The sequence below is a fragment of the Vanellus vanellus genome, assembly GCF_965231255.1.
Source record: "Vanellus vanellus genome assembly, chromosome: 1".
Classification (NCBI taxonomy): Eukaryota; Metazoa; Chordata; class Aves; order Charadriiformes; family Charadriidae; genus Vanellus; species Vanellus vanellus.
The window spans coordinates 11,717,543-11,736,549 of NC_138905.1; the positions used below are offsets into that span (position 1 = coordinate 11,717,543).

Genomic DNA, 19,007 nt, shown 5'->3' on the forward strand with positions numbered 1-19,007 from the left:
CCCGGCCCGGCTGCTCCTCCTGAGCCCCTGAGGGAGGGAGGGAGAAAAGAGGGAGGGAGGATGGAGGGAGGGATGCGGCGGTGGGAGCCCTCTCCGGGGCTGGCTGCGGGGCGGGAGGGGAGGCAGCTCCTGGGGAGGGGAGGAGAGGAGGCAGAGAGGGGATGTTGTTAAACAGTTTCTTACCGTAAGAGGGAGTTGGGACCCAGATCTTTCCAGTTAATCACACAACAAACTTAGATCATCGCAATAAAAAGCAGCTCGGCTCACTCTGCCTCCTCTAGTGACCGGCTGTGCACAGGGTCCTTCCGAGGAGCCATCTCCTCTTCTCCTCCCCGCCAGCCGCCGGGGGGGCCGCCAGCACCATGTGGGCCACCCAACTCCTGCCAGCCTTGCTGCTCCATCAGCTGCTGCTGCTTCCCACCACCATCCCTGCGGCAGGTTAGTTTTTCTATCCCTTACGCTGGTGACCCCCCCCTCCACCTCAACAGCTCCATCATTTTCCCTCTCCCTCTCTCCGCCGTGGCCAGGGTGGGTGCTGGGGGCGGTGCACCGGGGTCACCCACCCACACCCCCCCCCACAGGTGGGGACACCTCCGCCACCTCCAGCGCCCCGACATCCCCTACCTGCCCGGCGGGGCAGGCACCGCGCCCCGCAGCCGGTGCCCGGGCGGGGGTTCAGGTGCGCCGGTGCCCGCCCAGCGCCAGCCGCGCCCGGGGAGGGCTGCGGTGCGGAGCGGTGCGGAGCGGTGCGGAGCGGTGCGGTGCGGTGCGGTGCGGTGCGGTGCGGAGCGGGACAAGCCGGGCTCTGCCCGCTTGGGGTTGGTGTTGGCGACCAGCGCTTTGGGGAGAGACGCGGCAGGTTTTGGTGTTTCGCTGCTTCCCGCCGCCTCCTCCCCCGGTGAAGAGGCGCTCGGGGGGCGCCCGGGACGGGCGGCCCTGGAGGAGCTGGTAGCGGGAGAAGGAAATGTCAGCGTTGCCCATAGGTGCCTCCCGGGCGTTATCAGGACACGAGGAAACATGTGTCCTGAATTTCCCAGCGGTAGAATAAACGTTAAGTAACAGAAGTTGACAAAGAATACCCAAACCACGGGATAGTGCGTTGCTGAAAGGGAATATCCTTGCTGAAGTTCAGCGGCATGAGCCTGCTATTTCCAGACTGAAATACTTGTAATTTCATTAGACGTTCCCGATGAAATCCGGGAGGCCGGGGGGGGGGGGGGGGCGGGGGGGGTGGAAGGAACAAACAATAAGCAATCAAGTGCTGGAAGCTCTTTAGCTGAATTTCTTTCCTGAAGTGTCCCCCTTGGACTGGATATCTGAAGAGTTTACTCTGTGTTTCTATTGGCCCTCTGGGGAGACGTTCAAGGAAAAAAAAGTTTGCCAAGGTTTCTACAAACCTTTCCTTCCTTCCTTCCGCCAACATTGTTAGGGTCAGACCTTTGGACAGACAGAAACAAAAGACAGCCACAATTCAGGGAAAGGATCTGCCAGGAGCGGGCAGAGCGAGGGCAGGCACGGGCAGCGGCTGTGTCCCAGACAGAAGTCTGGGGGCATGAGGCGATGGATATGGCAAGTGATGGTGATGGCTTCCAAGACACAACTGCATTTACTAGTTAAAAAAAAAATAAAATATTTTGAAATAGAATTTAAAAGTGGAATGTTTTGTGATCTGAGATGGCAAGTCAAAAAAAGACTGGCAGCGTCACGTGCAGTAAAACCTGTCATTTTTCCCCTACAGTAAGAGTGTGGTTCTGTAGGATGCTGAACATATCACCAGAGCTTCTGTGCTCAGTCTGATGATGATTTTGTTTTCGTGGGCATTCTTAGCAGGTGACACAGAGATACAAGTATTATGCTACTACACTTTTCTGAACTCCTTTTCCATGTACATTGCAATTTCCATTTTATGGACATGTGACCTCTCTGAAAAGTGATGACTAGAGCTGGTTAGGAATTTTCTGAGGAAATGTCTTTTTTTTTTTTTTTTTTACTGGAAAATGCTGACCCAGCAAAACTTTTCATGAAAATAATTCCTTTTAAACAGAAACTTTCTTCGACTTGATTCCCCCAAATCAAACGAAAGAGAAATTTGCAGTGGGAGATGTTCACAATAGCTGTGAACAACCTGCTGCTGAGAAACCCTCACCTGTGACAGAAACCCATCAACTGATGGGCTAGTTTGAAAAAAAAAAAAGCTGAATAAAACCCTCCCAACTTCATTCCGTGGGCCAAAGATACAGAAACTGGTCTATAGCCCAGTTCATAAGCAGCTAGGTCATGCTTACTCTCTTGAGAGTCGGGATGCTTTTCTTGAATGAGAGAAAGTCTGTGTTCTGCCTGGCTGTAGGCTTTTAGCGCTGGTCTGTAGTTTACCAAGCTCAATGACTAATCTATCTAATGTTCCAACAGGAGAGATCGAGAGACAGCCTCAGTACTGTGCTATCAGTAGGCTGACGATGAGGGTTGTGCTCTAACCAATGGGCCCTCCAGTTTAGGAGTGGATGGTTCATCTCGATGTGGAGGAAAATAAGATTTCTAAAACTTCAGAATTTTTCACAGAGTAGAACTTGTTTTCTGGCCAACTTTCATAGTGACAGTTTCTTGGCAACCCTCCCTTTCTTAACTTTCCTCCCCCACCCGCCTTAATATTAATCAAACCTATTGTTTGCCTTATGGGCAAGCAAGAGGACTCTTACCACACGCTGCCATTGTGCCTACCTTGCTTTTTAAAAATCTATGATCTTCAACAATAGCGTCTGGATTTTTACAATGTAGGCAAGGGGAAGTTGTGCCATACTTTTCTGAAAATACTTTGATTTCTTTCTAAACGTACATGGTATCTTTGTACAGGATGCTGAACTCTTTACTGGGATTTTTTAAGAAAGATTAATATTTTCCTATATATTTATTATTCTTATATATATGAAAAATAAGCTAAGTGATGAAAACAGAATTTAAAAATAGGAAAAAAGAAGTCTTTTGATAATGCATGTCCATACTTTTTTGATTACAGTTCTGTCAAAGCTGATTTTAAATGTACCTAATGATGAGTGTTACTTCTTCTGTGAATGGATCTTTTAGGTTTGGAATCTTATGTCCTAAGTTCTGTGCGAAAACAAAGTCCTGTGTTGCCGGGTTTGCTGACAAATACATGTTGGGTTATATTAATGGGGAAAGAAAACGGAGGGTGAAGAAAACACTGAGAAATTTTCATGTCAGCAAGCTGTCCACACTATCAGTTTCTGAGGTTCTTTTTAATATAGAAGATAAGACTGTGATTGGTGAAAGATAAATGTGCAAGGTTCCTATAAACTACTACCCTAGTCATTATAAATATTCTGTAAGTCTCCCTCACTTGCACAAAGAAATTAATCTGTAGCTAATAACTTTATCAGGGAATTTTCTTCCTTATTCAGATATTCTTATTATTCAGTGTTCTTAGGTAGTATCTCCTTAATAATGTTAATCTAGTGAAACTAAAATGATTTTTTAATCAAAGCAAAAAGTAGACTGGCATATTGCAAAAGAGTGAATGTTAAAGATTTGTTTAAATTAAAGATATTTTTTTCTGTGAAAAGATTGTTAGCCAAGTGTGTTTATTCAAATTTCTCAGCACTTTCTGTAGTTTGGATGATCTGAAGCAGTTGCTAATGAAGATGTGGGAGTTGCACTTAGTTCCTATAAATAACTATTGCTTAGAAAAAAATAAAATAAAATCCCATAGCCATAATCGATTTATGAATGTTGTGTATTCCTGTGGTCTGCATAGCTAAGTATATTTTAAAAATTTAACGTGATTTATACTTCCCCATCCCAGCTGTAGATAATCATTATACTATATACTGTCAACAAAGCGAAATGATACTCTGCCAGTTGGAAGACTGTATTCCTTCTGTTTAATGGAATCCTTTTGGTGCTCAGTGCCAGGGGCTGCTTGTTTTGCTCTCACATGTAATACAGCACTTACCCTGCTTAACAGATTTTCTGTTTCTATTAATGCCATTTTCATAAGCAACATAGCAGAAGAATATAGAGTTGAAAGACATGAGATTAAAATGTTGCATAAAACTCTGGAAAATTGTGCACTGAAGTCAAGGAAAGGAAAGCCTCTTATTGGAGGAGCTCATCTGTCATTATTGTAATACTTCAACTGAGGCCAGGCTTGGAAGGGAAATGTGCAGTCTCCCTCAGAGAGCATAATATCTCCCCTTTGGATCTTTACGCTGAACATTAGTTTGCCACTTAAGCATTTCGAACTTTTCCAAGAAGATTTAAGAACAGGATAACTGGGCCTCTTGATGGGTAAAAACTTTATGTGGAGAGAACAGTTGCCCTGAATGTTGTGCAGTTATTGTACTGGATGAGTGTTGGAATGTCACTTTCTCCCCATCGGCGTTGAGGTGGGGGGTTGAAGGGCAGAGGCCACGAGGCGGCAGGGAGGTGAGAAAGGATTGATCATGGAGGTGAGAAAGAACTGATCGGGGAGGTGAGAAAGGATCGGTCTCCGTGCTTGGTTGGGCAGCATGACTAGGAGAAGAATTGGCATGATGCGAGCAATGTTTGTACCTTGCAGAGGGGAAGTATGGCAAGTACAAAGAACTAGGAAGAGCTGAGGACATCCTTGCTGTTAGCCCATCTTTTTTCTGTAGGTTTTTTTGGCAATGCCCTTAGAGGACAGTAGAGCTGTAACCACATGTGGTTAGTACCTACACGTAAAGCAGTGCTGCGGCGAAGCAGAGCTGGAAATATGCCCCAGATTAGTCAGATGTGTTGGCAAAACCGAACTGCAGGAGTTTTCAATGGCTTGTGGGCCTCCACCCATGTGCTGTCTGATGAGCCCAGCCATGCCTGGCAGTCCTCGGTGCTGCTGGCCCAGCTGGGGACTGGCTGCTCCCTCCATCTCCCCTCAGCTCCAGCTCTTCCTACAAGTCCTGGCCTTGGCCGGCAGCGCTGGTTTTATGTATACAACATGCAGCGAGGCTCTCATCACTCCTCACAGGGGCTGTTTTGCTGCCCTCAGCAGTCCGTCACTCTTTGTTTTGCCCAAATCCCTGCCCTGCCTGCCTGTGCTTTTCTTTTTAGCCCCCACTCCATGTCCCAGTGTCCTCAGCGGCAGCTGAGACCCCATCGCAAAAGAAGCGCACAACGTGCTGGGTGCTTCGGAGGAGACACCAAATGCTTGTAAAGGTTATGGAATGCAATGTGAAATGGTGGGGTTTTAATTCTTGTGCAAAATGCATAAGACGACAAATCTTACAAGGGAAAACCCTCTCAGTAATTTAGCCAGAGGTTAGATACAGCAAGTCAGAGTATAAACTGCAGAACATTTGTTTCTGCCAATGGGTCCCAGCATCCTGCTGAGCAGATAACCTTTTCTTGGAAGAAAAAGAGCTGTCCTTTTGCCTCTACCATCCAATTTTAGAATGTACTATCAGTTGTTAGCATTAACCTTAGCTTCTTGAGCTTTCTCGCTGACTATTGGAGGGGGTTACAGAGGCAGGACTTAGCATAAACATGAAGATGGGTTCCAAGTAACATGGCAATCTTTGTAGCTGCTAATAAGGGGTAAGTGTGCAGGGGGTGTGTGTGTGAGAGGTAATATGCGATGAAAACCAAAAAGATATATCTTTGCATTTCCTGAATCTGCTCAACAACTAGACTGAAAGCCAATGTAAAAATAAGGAAAAAATTATCTCTACATTATATATCTATATTTCAAACTTTCTAAAAATTGTAGATTTTTTTTCCATAATGGCTCTTTTGCCAAGAAAATAAATTTCAGACGTTAAAATAATCACATCATCCTCCAGATACCTCAGATACCTTTCTGAGAAACTGTTTAATTGTGACAAGCTAGAGATGCCTCCTTGCACAGCTGGTTTTATTTTGGTGACTTTCCATCTCCGCAGCTGACTGCAGTTTTGATGGGTATGGTTGGTAAACTTCTTTCACGCCAAATTATTGACTTACATAAATAACCGGATTAAACTTAAGCCGGCATCTAAGTCTGTTCAACCTACAAAGTTCTTTTCCTGGGCACATTTCAGAATTGTTTCAGTTTCTCATTATGTTGGTCTTCCTTTCTTTCTTACTTTCTTTTTTTTTTTTTTTTTTTTTTTTTTCCAAATGAGAAGTCATTTGGAAAAGGTGTTCACTTTTTTGCATTCTAGCCAGGAATCTGGACATTTCTGATACTGAAACAGGCATAAGGAGAAGTCAAAGTAAATGAAAGTAAGTTAAACGTGCTGAGCATTAATTCTTTTTGTCAAAGTGACTCTGTTAGGACTTGCTTTAAGAGATAAAACTGCCTTGAATGTATTTGTTTAAAAAGTGCTTCCTAACTATTCTCATCAATAACAATACTTTGATGACTCTGTTAATGATTTTAGTATCAACATTCACCTTTAACATCTTTTCTTTTATTACTGTGACCATACTGTTAACTTAAGCACGTGGTGTCTGAAACCATTTAGTAACATCTACTTTCACCATCTGGTCAAGTTTTGTTTTTTTCGTTCTTAATGAAGCCAGTATATTTACGCTGTCATACTGGGGCTTGCACCAATATGCAATTTACCCTTGATGTTTTATGTCCTTTGAAAAGCATTGTATTGGAAATACATCGCTGAATTTAATTAAAAGTTTCCCTTGAACCATGTTTTGTAGACAAATTAAACACCTCACTGCATTTACATACTGCTCTTCAACCTCAGTGTGCTGAGAACTGTTGCTTTATTTCAAATATTACTCATTGATTTTTCTTCATAGACAAGCTTTACCAAATGCAGTTTTGTGCATATAATTAAGCATACTTTATTTTTTATTTTTGTATTAAATCATCACTATCTATACTGAGATGAGCATTCAGCTTTGATACCTATTATGAAAATGTTTTCTGACACTGTGATAACCAATGGTTTTGCAGATTTTTGCTTTGTACATTTTATTGAGATCTAACATTTGCTCGTTTCTTTTCTTTCCATTCAGATATATACTTATGAATATCTTTGCTTGGGTGTTACCATGCAATTTTTGTTGAGTGTGATGTTCCCTGTGTTCCCTGATAAAATGTTTGCTACATTTATTGTGTTGAACTGTGCTTTCTTGTATTTATTTCAGATGTGTTTAGGGTTGGGATTTTTTTCTTTTCTTTTTTTTTTTTTTTGGTCTTTCATACAAGGGTAGATTTCTGATTAGTTTCTTCCCCTAAGTTTTAAATCACATGAAATTCCGCTCTCATATTATTATTATTTTTTTTTTTTCTAGCCCATTGGGGAAATCCAGTTTACTTTGGTTTGCAGTGATGATTGTTTGCAAAATTAAGTTAATAGCTAATCTCATTTTGACATTCTGACCTGGTTATCACTTATAACACAAATAATTCAATCTCTAATTAGTCCATCTGTTAACTGCTCAAGGTCAAGTGACTTCGTTTCATAATAAACATGATGCAAAACATTAAACATTTAAAATACCAATTGATATTAAAGGGGCTACATCTCTTCTATATTTCTGAAATAATTGTGTCACTTTATATGATCATTTTTCTTTACTGGAATATATTTTGAATTTTCAGCTTCTCTGAGCTTCCTACACAGAGTGTGGACAATTTCCTTCTTTCAGGTTTTGTCCTCAGTGCCATCTTATTTTGCATTTCATTGCACTATTTGGAAGGACGGCAGTTGATTCCTGCCATTCTCTGACTGTATCTTCCAGCCTAAGGAATTTAGATATTTTCATTTTCTTGATGTTTTTTTTTTCCCCCAAAGATTTAGTTTATCTCTGACATCTGAGAAACAGCTGTTATGTGACTGTCCACTTTTTTTTTTTTTTTTGACATTGAAAATTATAAAAGTTTTTTTTCCGTCCATGGTATGAAGACCTGTATCCAACTTACATACATCAGTAACTATACTAATAGAAAAAAAAACAGTTCATTACTCCAGACAGTTGAAAGTTTAGCACAACAAAACAAATAATTACTTAGTAAAATGCTGAAGTTCTGCAAATGTAAACAAACAGAATAAGGAACTAAAACTCCATACCAAACCATCAAGATTTCATTAAGAATCTTGATTTAAAAGTAAACTGTTAATTTAAACATATTTCTCTTCTCATTTGGGAAACTTGGTGTTGAGTTTTGATGTGTTTGTTCTGTATAATAAAATGGGATACCAAATGAGAAAGAAATGAAAGGAATGAGGCTTCTCACATTATCACAAGACTTCACGATGTGTTTCTTTAAGAAAGCACTAGCTGTTGCACAGACTAGACTGAAACTTGGAAACCCTGGAAGCTGACATGCCAAGTGCATCATAAGTCCTGTTTAATAAAAGCTTTGTAGAGTCTATGACAAGTCCATAAAAGCGGAGATTTTTCTCAGGGAGAGAGCCAGTATGGTCCAGTTGTACTCTGTAAGGCTGTAACTCCTAAGCCTAGATGTACATCTGTGTTAGAAAAAGCTGGGCTGGCAGAGGAGGGAGAAAGGGATTACCAATGAGGTAAATAAAGCCAGATAATTTCATTGCAAAATTCTGCTGTAGACAATACAAGTAGTTTTTTAATTTCATTAAAATGGGCAAAGGTGATCTTTAGGCCTGTTGATGTCCTGTATGCTATTTTGGGTACCGCAACAATGGTATCATATTGGCTATATCAGTGTTTTACTACTAAACAGCTGATGCAAACCCAAATCCGTTTTGTGGTCAGACTAAGACCTGAGAGTCTGAAACTTGACTTGCTTAGGCATTTGAGCTCTAAATGGCCTAAAACTGGATTTATAGTGAATTTCTTGACTACCATATAGCTCAGTATCAGGCCTATTGTTTTCTGCAAGATGTGAATTTTTAATTGAGATATAGAACGTAATCACAACTCAGTTTCAGGACTGATTGGTGTGGTGCTATGGGAGCCCAAAGCCCTTTTTGATGTGGGACACAGGGACAGAAGAGAAAAAGGAAGGTACTTTGCTGCCATTTTCCTGTTAGCCCAGTGGTTAGAAAATATCTGGAGAGTGGGAAAGATTAAAATACAAACACCTTTGCTCATTCAAACCTATTTCTCTTCTTAATTTAATTAAGTGGAGAGCAGTGACGAGTGGCATTCCTCAGGGGTCAGTACTGGGTTGATACTGGGACCTGTACTGTTCAATATCTTTGTCGGCAACATGGACAGTGGGGTTGAGTGCACCCTCAGCAAGGCCAACCGTATCCTGGGTTGCATCAGAAGTGTGGCCAGCAGGTCAAAGGAGGTGATTCTACCCCTCTACTCCATGCTTGTGAGACACCACCTGGGGTACTGCATCGAGCTCTGGAATCTCCAACATAAGAAGGACATGGACCTGCTGGAGCGTGTCCAGAGGAGAACCACGAGGATGATCCGAGGGCTGGAGCACCTCTCCTAGGAGGAGAGGCTGAAAGAGTTGGGGCTGTTCAGCCTGGAGAAGAGAAGGCGCTGGGGAGACCTTATTGCGGCCTTCCAGTACCTAAAGGGGGCCTACAGGAGAGCTGGGGAAGGACTTTTTTCTAGGGCATGTAGCGATAGGACGAGGGAGAATGGCTTTAAACTGGAAGAGGGCAGGTTCAGATTGAACATTAGGAAGAAGTTTTTCACTTTGAGGGTGGTAAGGCACTGGCACAGTGGTTGTTGAGGCCCCATCCCTGGAGGTGTTCAAGGCCAGGTTGGACGTGGCCTTGGGCAACCTGGTCTAGTGGGAGGTGTCCCTGCCTATGGCAGGGGGGTTGGAACTCAATGATCTTCAAGGTCCTTTCCAATCCGAACCATTCTATGATTCTATTAATCAAGAAATTGTCTTAATTTCTATGATATTGAATATTACATTGTTCATTACTCCCAGTACTTGCTGTTTTACTGGTTCTATTTTGTATAAATATAATTAAAACTGTAGTTAAGTAGGTTCTAGAATAGAGGTACTGCAACCTCCTAGTGAGTTTTCTCACCAAATGCTGTGGAATAATAATTTTCCTTATCCCTGATTATTGATTTGGCATGGACTGGAACTACTCCAAGACAAGGTATTGCTGTAAATCTTTTCCCCAGGGGCTCTATAGTTTGAGCAGTCTTCGTTAATGCATCATATCTGAGAAGATTACACAGAAATCTCATATGAAAAAGGTCACAAGGAAACTCAAAGTTGGGTTCTTATAACTCCCAGGTAAATGTCTTTCACTGTGAGGAACCTTTTTTCTTCAGTAAATATTTAAAGCATTTTATGAAAATGGAAGAGCTCCAGCAAGGAGACCGTGGAAATCCCAAAAGAGATTATGGAGTACTTGTCCATAGAGCAAATGTGGTAGTTCCCATTTCCTTGAGCTCTGGCTGAGCTCTTATTTTTTTCTCTTCAGCCAAGGTTGCCATCATGTTAGGAAATATAAAGAGACACCACTCCCATCTTTTTGAGGAATTTTTTAAGTTGACCGAAGAAATATTTTTATTTAGTGGTTGTTTCTGTTGAAGAAAAAAGTGTTGATTCATATTTGACTGGATTCTTTTGTGTTTGAATCAGCTGCTATTATTTTCAAATTTAAGTGGAATATCAGACTTCCTTAGTAATATGATATTCAACTGCAAGAAACATCAGAGGTCATGGCCCACAAAATAACCAGAAGTCCAGATTAATCAAAGTTTAGGAAACTGAAATGAATGGCAATCACAAATTAGGAACATTACTTATAGCATGTTGCATGATAAACTTTAATGTAGAACATTTCCAGGACACTATTTGATTTAAGATTTTCATAATAAAAACACCTAATTTAAAGTAAAAAGGCTGAATTATTTTCATCTATTTTGTTGTTAGAGTTGTAAAAGTAATGCTTTGTATTATTCTGGTGGTTCTAACAGTCACACCGCAGATGCATTTGGCCCTTTGCCTTTTGGATTATAGGCAAGTCATAGAATGTTGTTGTTTGAAAGCTAAAGTAAATCAGGCTGTTATGAATTGCTAAATGCAAGATCAAGCCCATAATCCTCTTTGGACAACTGTTAGGAAAAGAAGAAAAAAAAAAAAAAAAAAGCAGAACTGTGAACCATGTTTTTCAGGCAGAACAGAATTTCTTCATTTTTTTAATCATATTCTTGCATGTTAGCTGGTGAGTTTAAGAAGCTGTTATCATTGGGAATTAAGATAATGACACTTATCAGTAGATGGGAAATTTTAGCATCAGGAACTGAAAGAAAATACTTTGATATTTCTGCACAGATTCTTACCTCCATTTGACATAAAAGTCTTGGCCGAGACAACATAGAACTAACAAATATGTCTTGTAAGATAATAGATTGAGAAATTTACCACAAAAGCTTTATAGAAGACTGTTTTTTCTGGGGTTGCCTTAAAGAGCAGATACAATCCTTTTTGCACCACTTCAGCTCTAGCACAGGTACAGCAAAAAAATAAAACAACTTCAGTGTAGACACAACGGCTTCCAATAACCGGGTGCTGATAGTTAAGGCAAAAGTGTCCTCACAGCATTTCCCTAAACATAATGGTTCATTTTGGGTGCATGTGCACTGCGCTAGCACAAAGGCTGAAAATGCTTGAGAGCTGATATGACTCCCTAAGACAGCACCAAAAGTATTAACATTTGATCTTTACATCAAAAGCTTTTTCATATAATAATAACATGCATTTGGAGGTAAATACATTCTTTTTTTTCTGAAAATTTTTGTAGTTGGAATTAAAATTGTGATCTATTAGGTGCAGGGGAATAGCAGAGTTCACTTTCAGCAGTTCAAAAAGAAAGAGAATAGGATGGGGTGAAGATTATTTTATAGGGACGTTGAAGCAGAGATATTCTACTCCTTTGATTCTCTATTTTTTTTTTTTTTAAAGGCTGAAGCTTGATGAAATCTAATTTAAATGTCTTTGGTATATTTTTAGGTGTCTTAGGGATAACTCACCACTGAGAGGTGTGATTTAGCTGAATGCAGTGAAAACGCGAGCTCACTTAATGATCAGGATGGAAGTTCTGCAAAGGGAACACCCTTAAGCTCTCTTTGGCTTTACAATACGCGGAGCTGGCAGTAACTCCTTCAGCGCCTCAGCTATTGCACTTTACAGAGTTATTCTGAGCTTCTGCACAGAATGCGCCAAGCAAAAATTTGCTGGCTTAAGTGCACTCTGCACTTGCATGAGGAATTATTTATTCAGGATAACCGAGCACTAGACTGACGTTTCATATATTTGAAAGACTCTGGCAAAATTCAATACATCAATGCTAAGCATTCGCGTTCTATCATCGTTTCAGATTCTGAAGAGAAAAATGAAAGGACAGCAGTGAAAACAGTTATATGGAAAGAAGTTATGAAAAATACCATTACCTATTTTGTAAATTAAGGAGGGATTCATTCACCTAAACTTACCATTAGCCATCTAATCCAAAAATATCATCTGGGATCTTTGAATGAAATAGGAGAAAGATCCAAAAGGCAATTTGTCCTCCCTATGTTACTCATCTGTCAGAACAGCGAGAATCACTCTCCAGAGGTACTCATCTGCCTTCACTGATGATGGAACAGCCTACACTGACAGATTGGTTTCTATGGAAAAAAAAAATAATATACATATGGATTGGGAAAATTGTGGGCTTTTCTTGCAAGAATCAGGGACTTTTCCTCTTGCACTTCAGCCAAACATCTCTAGCCTATCTTCCCTGCTCCATTTTATACCCCTTCTGCTGGGCCTTTGAACAGAGACATGGAAACCAGATCAGCGTGTTCTTTTTTTTTTTTTTTTTTTTTTTCAGAAATCTTTGCAAAAGTGCAGACTATTCCCATGCTATGGCCTCTGCCACCCCTCATCTTCTTCTCTGTAGACGAACACCTCTAATTCAGTCACACCTAAACTGGACACAACACTCTCACTGAGTCTTCACAGGAGCCGAGGGAGGACAAACGATTACTTCATGTCACTTCCAGGCTCCAGTTCTTTTCACAATTTGTGATGAAAAGTTTGTTGGTTTAAGAACAGTTTATCACATTCAGATCATGTTTCTCCATAATATTTATGTCCTTTTCCTTCTGATAGTAACTACACTCTGTCCATCCAAAAGAGTCCTTTGTTCATCTTTTTCACTTGAGTTTTTCATGGAAATATTTATAAGATCTCACATTATTATTATCAGGCATATTTTGGTGGTTCTGAAAAAAATTTACAAAGGGTGAAAAACGTTCCTCTTACCCTTTTCTAGCATTATGCAAATCTTTATTTGAAATTAATTTTGCTATAATTTCTACCATTCTTGCTTCTAAGAATCACCATCTAAAACAATCAATTCCTCTCAAGTATCTGCTTGTGCTTTATTTTTGTGAATTTCTCTATGCTTTAGGTACCAGTGTTCCTATAATTCCTAATAAATGTTATTCATATCTAATGCCATCTTTAATCTCAGCACTCTTCTTTACATTGGTATTTACTTTTTTTTCCCTTCTTTGCTTCTTTCGTAGAGGGTAAAGGAAAAAGGAGAAATCCTCTTCATGACTTCAAAAAAACAGGAGAGTTGATGCTCATTAAAGTAAACAAAACACTGGAAGTAAAAACCAAGCTGTTAAATACCACTGAGCAATGTGCCAAGAGATGCAGCAGGAACAAAGGCCTTTCATTCACCTGCAAGTAAGTTATATAGCTCTATTATTTTATTGTTTTGGTTTTTTTTTTCTTAATGGAACCTATATAACACCCTTTGACCAAAGGTCTGTCTATAATTGTCATCAGCGGTAGCTTACACTGAAGACAACCTAAAGATTGTGCTTTTTGTTTTCCATGATCTTGCTCTACCTGTCCAGAGACTGTCAGTCTTTTCTGAAGCTTTATCTGAGCTGTTCTGTCTTCGTAGCTTGTCCAATCTGTAATCTTTTCCACAACATAGCTGAAAGAAACGTACTCCTGTTAAGATATGGATGACTTGTGCTGCACTATAGTGTTCAGTGAACATTTCTGAGATTTTTATGTCTCTTATAAAATGGTTATTGTCACACATCACAGCTGCAGTATTTCAGCACCACTTCAGACCATATTCTGTCTTCATTCTTTGCACATTACTCCCACTGAAATCAATGGGAACCTCACACATGGAGCACAGATACATGCACTGCTGAAGTTCACTGGCAAGTGCTACGAATCTGATACAATGGAATCAAACCTTCTGGGCTGCACAATCGTTACAAGTATAGGATAGCTATTCTTCAGCATCTGCTGTCTCTTAGAAACACATCGTGCAGCTGATTGCTTGTCTGCAGTCTACATATTCTCTATTATTTTTTGGAACAAATCAGTATTATTTTTCCCATGTATTAGACTTAAATTATCCCCTTGGCCTCTTTTAGTCTAGACTATTAGCAATAAATGAAAGGACATGAATGCAGGAAAATCTTGGAGAGAATGGATGGCTTCTGTACTGGTGAGTACCGAGCTAATGTGAGCCTGATCTTGAAACGTAAAAGTTTTCACAATCACTCCACATGAAAGCTAGACCAAATGTGATAACAAAAGCTCTTCCTTGGCAGAAAAGGTCCTCAACTTTAATTTAATCCTTCTTTAAGACTTTAATTCCAGTGTTGCAAGACATAGTTTGTATTGTTTTGTACTTTGACTATTTATATATGTAAACAATGAGCAGATCTTACTTATTTCTGTTAGAAAACATTTTCCAGGCACTAATATTTTTCACATGGTACAAGCCACTCCTTTTCCTATTGGCAGAGCTTCCAAGGATAACATTGCCAAGTGGATCAGGTTGTATTCAAGAGATCCTTGAGTTCTGATGGTCAGCAGTGAGCGGTATTATAAAATTAGGTTTCGCAGTATAAAAAAATTTTGAATGTTGTCAACCAAACAATTCTGTATTCCAACATCTGCTTAGGAAAATTGTCTCAAGCTAGTTGTAGCTGCTCTGGCTGGTATGTTTTGTGTTCTGAAAATAAAAAGTAGGTTAACATATTTATAGATTATATTTTACATGAATAATAATGTAGAATCTCCCTGAATTTTTAAAACTTTCACATTTGTGATTTTTTTTTTTTTCTACTGAGACGGTGTTTGATGGATTAATTCAGGGGCAAATTCTCTCTGCCGCAATCAGGCAATAAAGCAACGCAGAGGAGCCATGAAGGACTTTGAGAACACAACATTGAAGAAGCTTACTCACAGATAGCACAATCACAATCAGTCATGTACCTATTTTGCACTGAAGATGAAAAAGAATTGCAAATCTAACTACTCGTGCTCTGAATGTCCAATTTTCCCCTACACTTTTTTAGCGAGGAAGGCTAGCAGCAGAGGTGTAGGTGGTTAGTTCTTGCCTGTGCTACCACTGCGCATCAGAGCAAGAGGGATTTTCTGTATCTGGGAACATTCTTGTGGTTTCCCATTTGGCCTCGGATGAGTCCTGTTGTAGTGTGCATAGCTCTTTGATGCTACTGTAAACACATATTTGACATGTGTTCCCTTTTAAAGGAATCAGTGATTACTGATGTTTCCCTTTTATTCTTAGGAGCGTCAGTCTTTAACTTCATCCCAACATATGGTTACTACGAGGTGAAATTTGTTGCCAACTTAAATTAAAACCAATTAGTTTACTGGTTGCTGTGGGAGCATTCTAAAATAAGAAGACAATTAACACAAAATGGCATTTTAAATACTTGAAATGCAAGACATGGATTTTCCTTTGTTTATTCACATTTTCATGGCTTGATTCTGATGCTCCGTATCCATGCAATAGTTCTCCATCACTTCAGTCACAGTACCAATGTTTTATTTTCTGGATGCAAACTGAATTTGTTTAAGTATTAAGATCAAATAAAATAGAAATACTTCGTAAAATAATTGCGACAATAGCACTGGTAGCAGCAATCCCTGGCTCTGTGCCCTGCGAGGTACACAGCAGGAAGAGGGTTGGGTTTCTTTTCTTCCAGAAAGTGGTAAAATATCGCACTCCGGGCACTACAGACCTATAAACGGTCAGACACTCCTTATTTCCTGGGGGCGGTGGGGAGGGGGGAAATGAAGACAAATTTTGATTTATTTATGATAAGTTTCTGAATTATTTGCAAGTAAATTGTGAGTATTTGATAATTATTGCTCTTTTTAACTCTGACACCTTTTTGTTGGAGATAATATATGCCTCTTCTCAGAATGGACCTTTCCTCTTTTCCCTTGCTATCAGGCTTTCGCAGACCTTGATTATTTCCAACTGAGTTACAAGATCCTTATCCAGATTTATTTCTTCTTCATAACGTTATTCCTGAAATCCCCCATCAAAGTATCCCTTAGACTCGCTTACCTTGTCTTTTTGACTTCATAACTCCCTGTGCATCATTTTCTGTCTTCCCTATTAGCTTTATTAACCCAGTGCTAAGCTGTTCTTATTCCTTTGTTTCACCACCATTTGCAGTCCATTATTCCCACTGTTTTCCTTCTGTCATCCTTGCAGCTTTCCCACTACATTTCTTATGGACAAGAAAAAGATGATATAGTTCCAAATTTATTGGCTATGCAGATGAGTTTTGCAGACCTGTCACTTCCTTACCTACAAAGCTGTGCCTGTCTTACCCTTAATTTCTGCTTAATTTCTGGAGTGTCTTTGTATTTACGCAGAAAGGGATTCCAGTATAGACCACAGGATTCCAGTGTCAGAAAATCTAGTGACTATCTCAGTACAAATACCAACAACAAAAATTGTTGTCATCAGCAGTATCAGTAGAAGAAAGTCCAAGAATTTGCTTAAATATGTTGACTTTGGAAGTGTAAAAACCCTCCAGATTTGAGTCCAAGAAAAGATTGTTAGAAACTTTTATGTGCAGAAGTGGCTGAAGACAAACTGGAAAGAAACCAAAAGGCAACTGAAAGGCAAAAAACTGAAAGAAATGTTTGTAAACAGTGCATTCTGCATTCCCACTTTAGGAGGGAGGAGGGGAAAGGAGAATGTAATTGGAAAGGCAGGAAAGGTCAAGGATATTTTTGTGAAGATGGAGTTAGAGGCGCTTGGATACGTTCATATTTGAGAACTCGCCAGGAGAGAACAGAAGGCTGAACAAGGGCAGAAGGATGAAGGTTAGCAGGTTGGAAACATTTGGAGTCAACAGAGTAGAGAGAGCAGTTGGATGAAAAATCTGTTTGGTGATGGAAACGATAATGAAGAGGATGTTTGAAAGAGAGAAGAGTGGGGAGGTTGGATAGGATCTTGTAATATTTTTAACTGAAGCCAGCAAGATCTCACACAGAAAAACTTGTATGGCGAGAGGGGAATTACATGAAGATCAGAGAGTTTTGCGTTGGGGGACGTAGTGCTCAGGAATATGGCACAGCCACACTATGGATGAAGTACAGGAAACTTGTGTGTCTTTTGGATATTATCAAGTAGTGCTAAAATGCCTTCTCCGGTCAGAATAAAATATCTCAGAAGGTTTGGGATGAGTGAGAGAAATGTAGACTTTGTGGTGGGCTGGAGACAATAGTATCATGTCAGTGATTTGTTATTTGGTTCTAACGAGAAATTAAGGGAAAAAAGATTTTTTCAGTGTTTTGTTGTTGTTGGGTTTTTTTGTTTGTTTGTTTGTTTGTTTTTATTGCTGGAATAACTGTTGCCCCCATCCAGGCAGTCAACTGTATTTCTACAATCCTTTAAAATATTTTACCTACACTTAAGGGATTTCCTTTCAAAATGATGTTAGCAGAAAATGATCAGCACATTTCATTTAAAATATTGAAAGAAAATGGTTTTACTCTTACGATTTCTATTTGCCCTTCTTTCCCCCCAAAAAATGCACTCATTTCAGCACACATTGTACTCTATCCTTGAAAGCAGTTAAAAATAAGAGAAAAAAGTAAACACAACCAAAGCAAGGACAAGCTGTAGGTACACTATCACAGTTTAGATTATTCATAAAAATAAAAATAATCTTGTTTTTAAATAGCTGTGTTGTTCTAGGCAAGAAACAGACTCCTTGTGCTTGAATTTTCCCCAAGCCATCAGTGTGGGATACTTAACTATTTCAGAGGTATATTGTTAGCACAGTAAAAAAAAATGTTTTAGAGTCTTCCTTTTTTTTTTTTTTTTTTTCCCAGAAAACAACACAACTGGGGACACAAACGCTGTCTCAGTCACATTTATCTCACTTTTAAAATAAAGATCTTTAGTGACAAGGGAACTCTTAGATTAGTGTGAACAACCAAGCTGGTATTTAATGTAATGGCCACATCAATTTAATTTCTTTGTTTCTTTGTTCTTGTCAGCACAGTTGTGGGTTTAAATAGTAATTTGGGCTGTTTCTCTGACTTTCCTAGTAAAAATAAATCTGATGTCATTGCATGCTCCTTGGCAGGCCATGTTTCATTATTATAAACCACACAGAGATTTTTTTTCTCATCCAGATTTTCTTTGCAGGGCCTTTGCTTATGACAGAGTTACAAAACGGTGCCATTGGTTATCCTTCAACAGCTTGACAAATGGTGTGAGAAAGAAGCAAGACCATGCGTTTGATCTGTATGAAAAGAAGGGTAACTGATTTATTTACTGATTTTGTTTTTCCAGCTATGGAGGGGAAAAAAAAGCTGAGGTCAGTCAGTGACTTTTTGGCTGTAAGACTATTCTGGGCATGGGATGGTTTTATGCATTTTGAAAGCTTCATCCTACAGTTTTATTTACAAATATTGTGGATTTGCTGTCATGCAAGTTCATCTACATAATTGCTCTTGGTCAGTTTTCCAACCTACATATTTTCCTACCATCTTATATACTAGTCTGAACTGCTACTTCAGTTTGCCACTTAAAAGCTCAGTCGTATGAGTTACTGTTATTGACTTAATATTGCTTTTATTTACCTCATTAATTAGTGAGAGACTTAAATCCTCAGACATAGACTTTCGGTCAATCAGACACTTTGGAAACATTTTCAGTAGCTTTCTTTGGGAAGTTAGGGGTCAATATTTTGAAAAAAATACAAAAATGTATGTGGACAATTAAACAATATTTTGAGTAATTAAGTATTTA

The 19,007-nt window shown here is 39.6% G+C and overlaps 1 protein-coding gene across 1 annotated transcript in view; it reads left to right on the forward strand.

Annotated features, from left to right (window-relative positions):
- Window positions 1-362: 362 nt before the first annotated feature.
- The window catches only part of HGF (hepatocyte growth factor), a gene marked incomplete at both ends in the record, with an annotated part of 58,258 nt that continues 39,613 nt past the window's right edge, over window positions 363-19,007 (forward strand). The window contains 3 exons of the mRNA XM_082498510.1: window positions 363-438; window positions 13,465-13,630; window positions 18,402-18,514. Of these exons, the coding sequence (XP_082354636.1) occupies window positions 363-438; window positions 13,465-13,630; window positions 18,402-18,514 (355 nt within the window). The remainder of the gene's footprint in view (window positions 439-13,464; window positions 13,631-18,401; window positions 18,515-19,007) is intronic.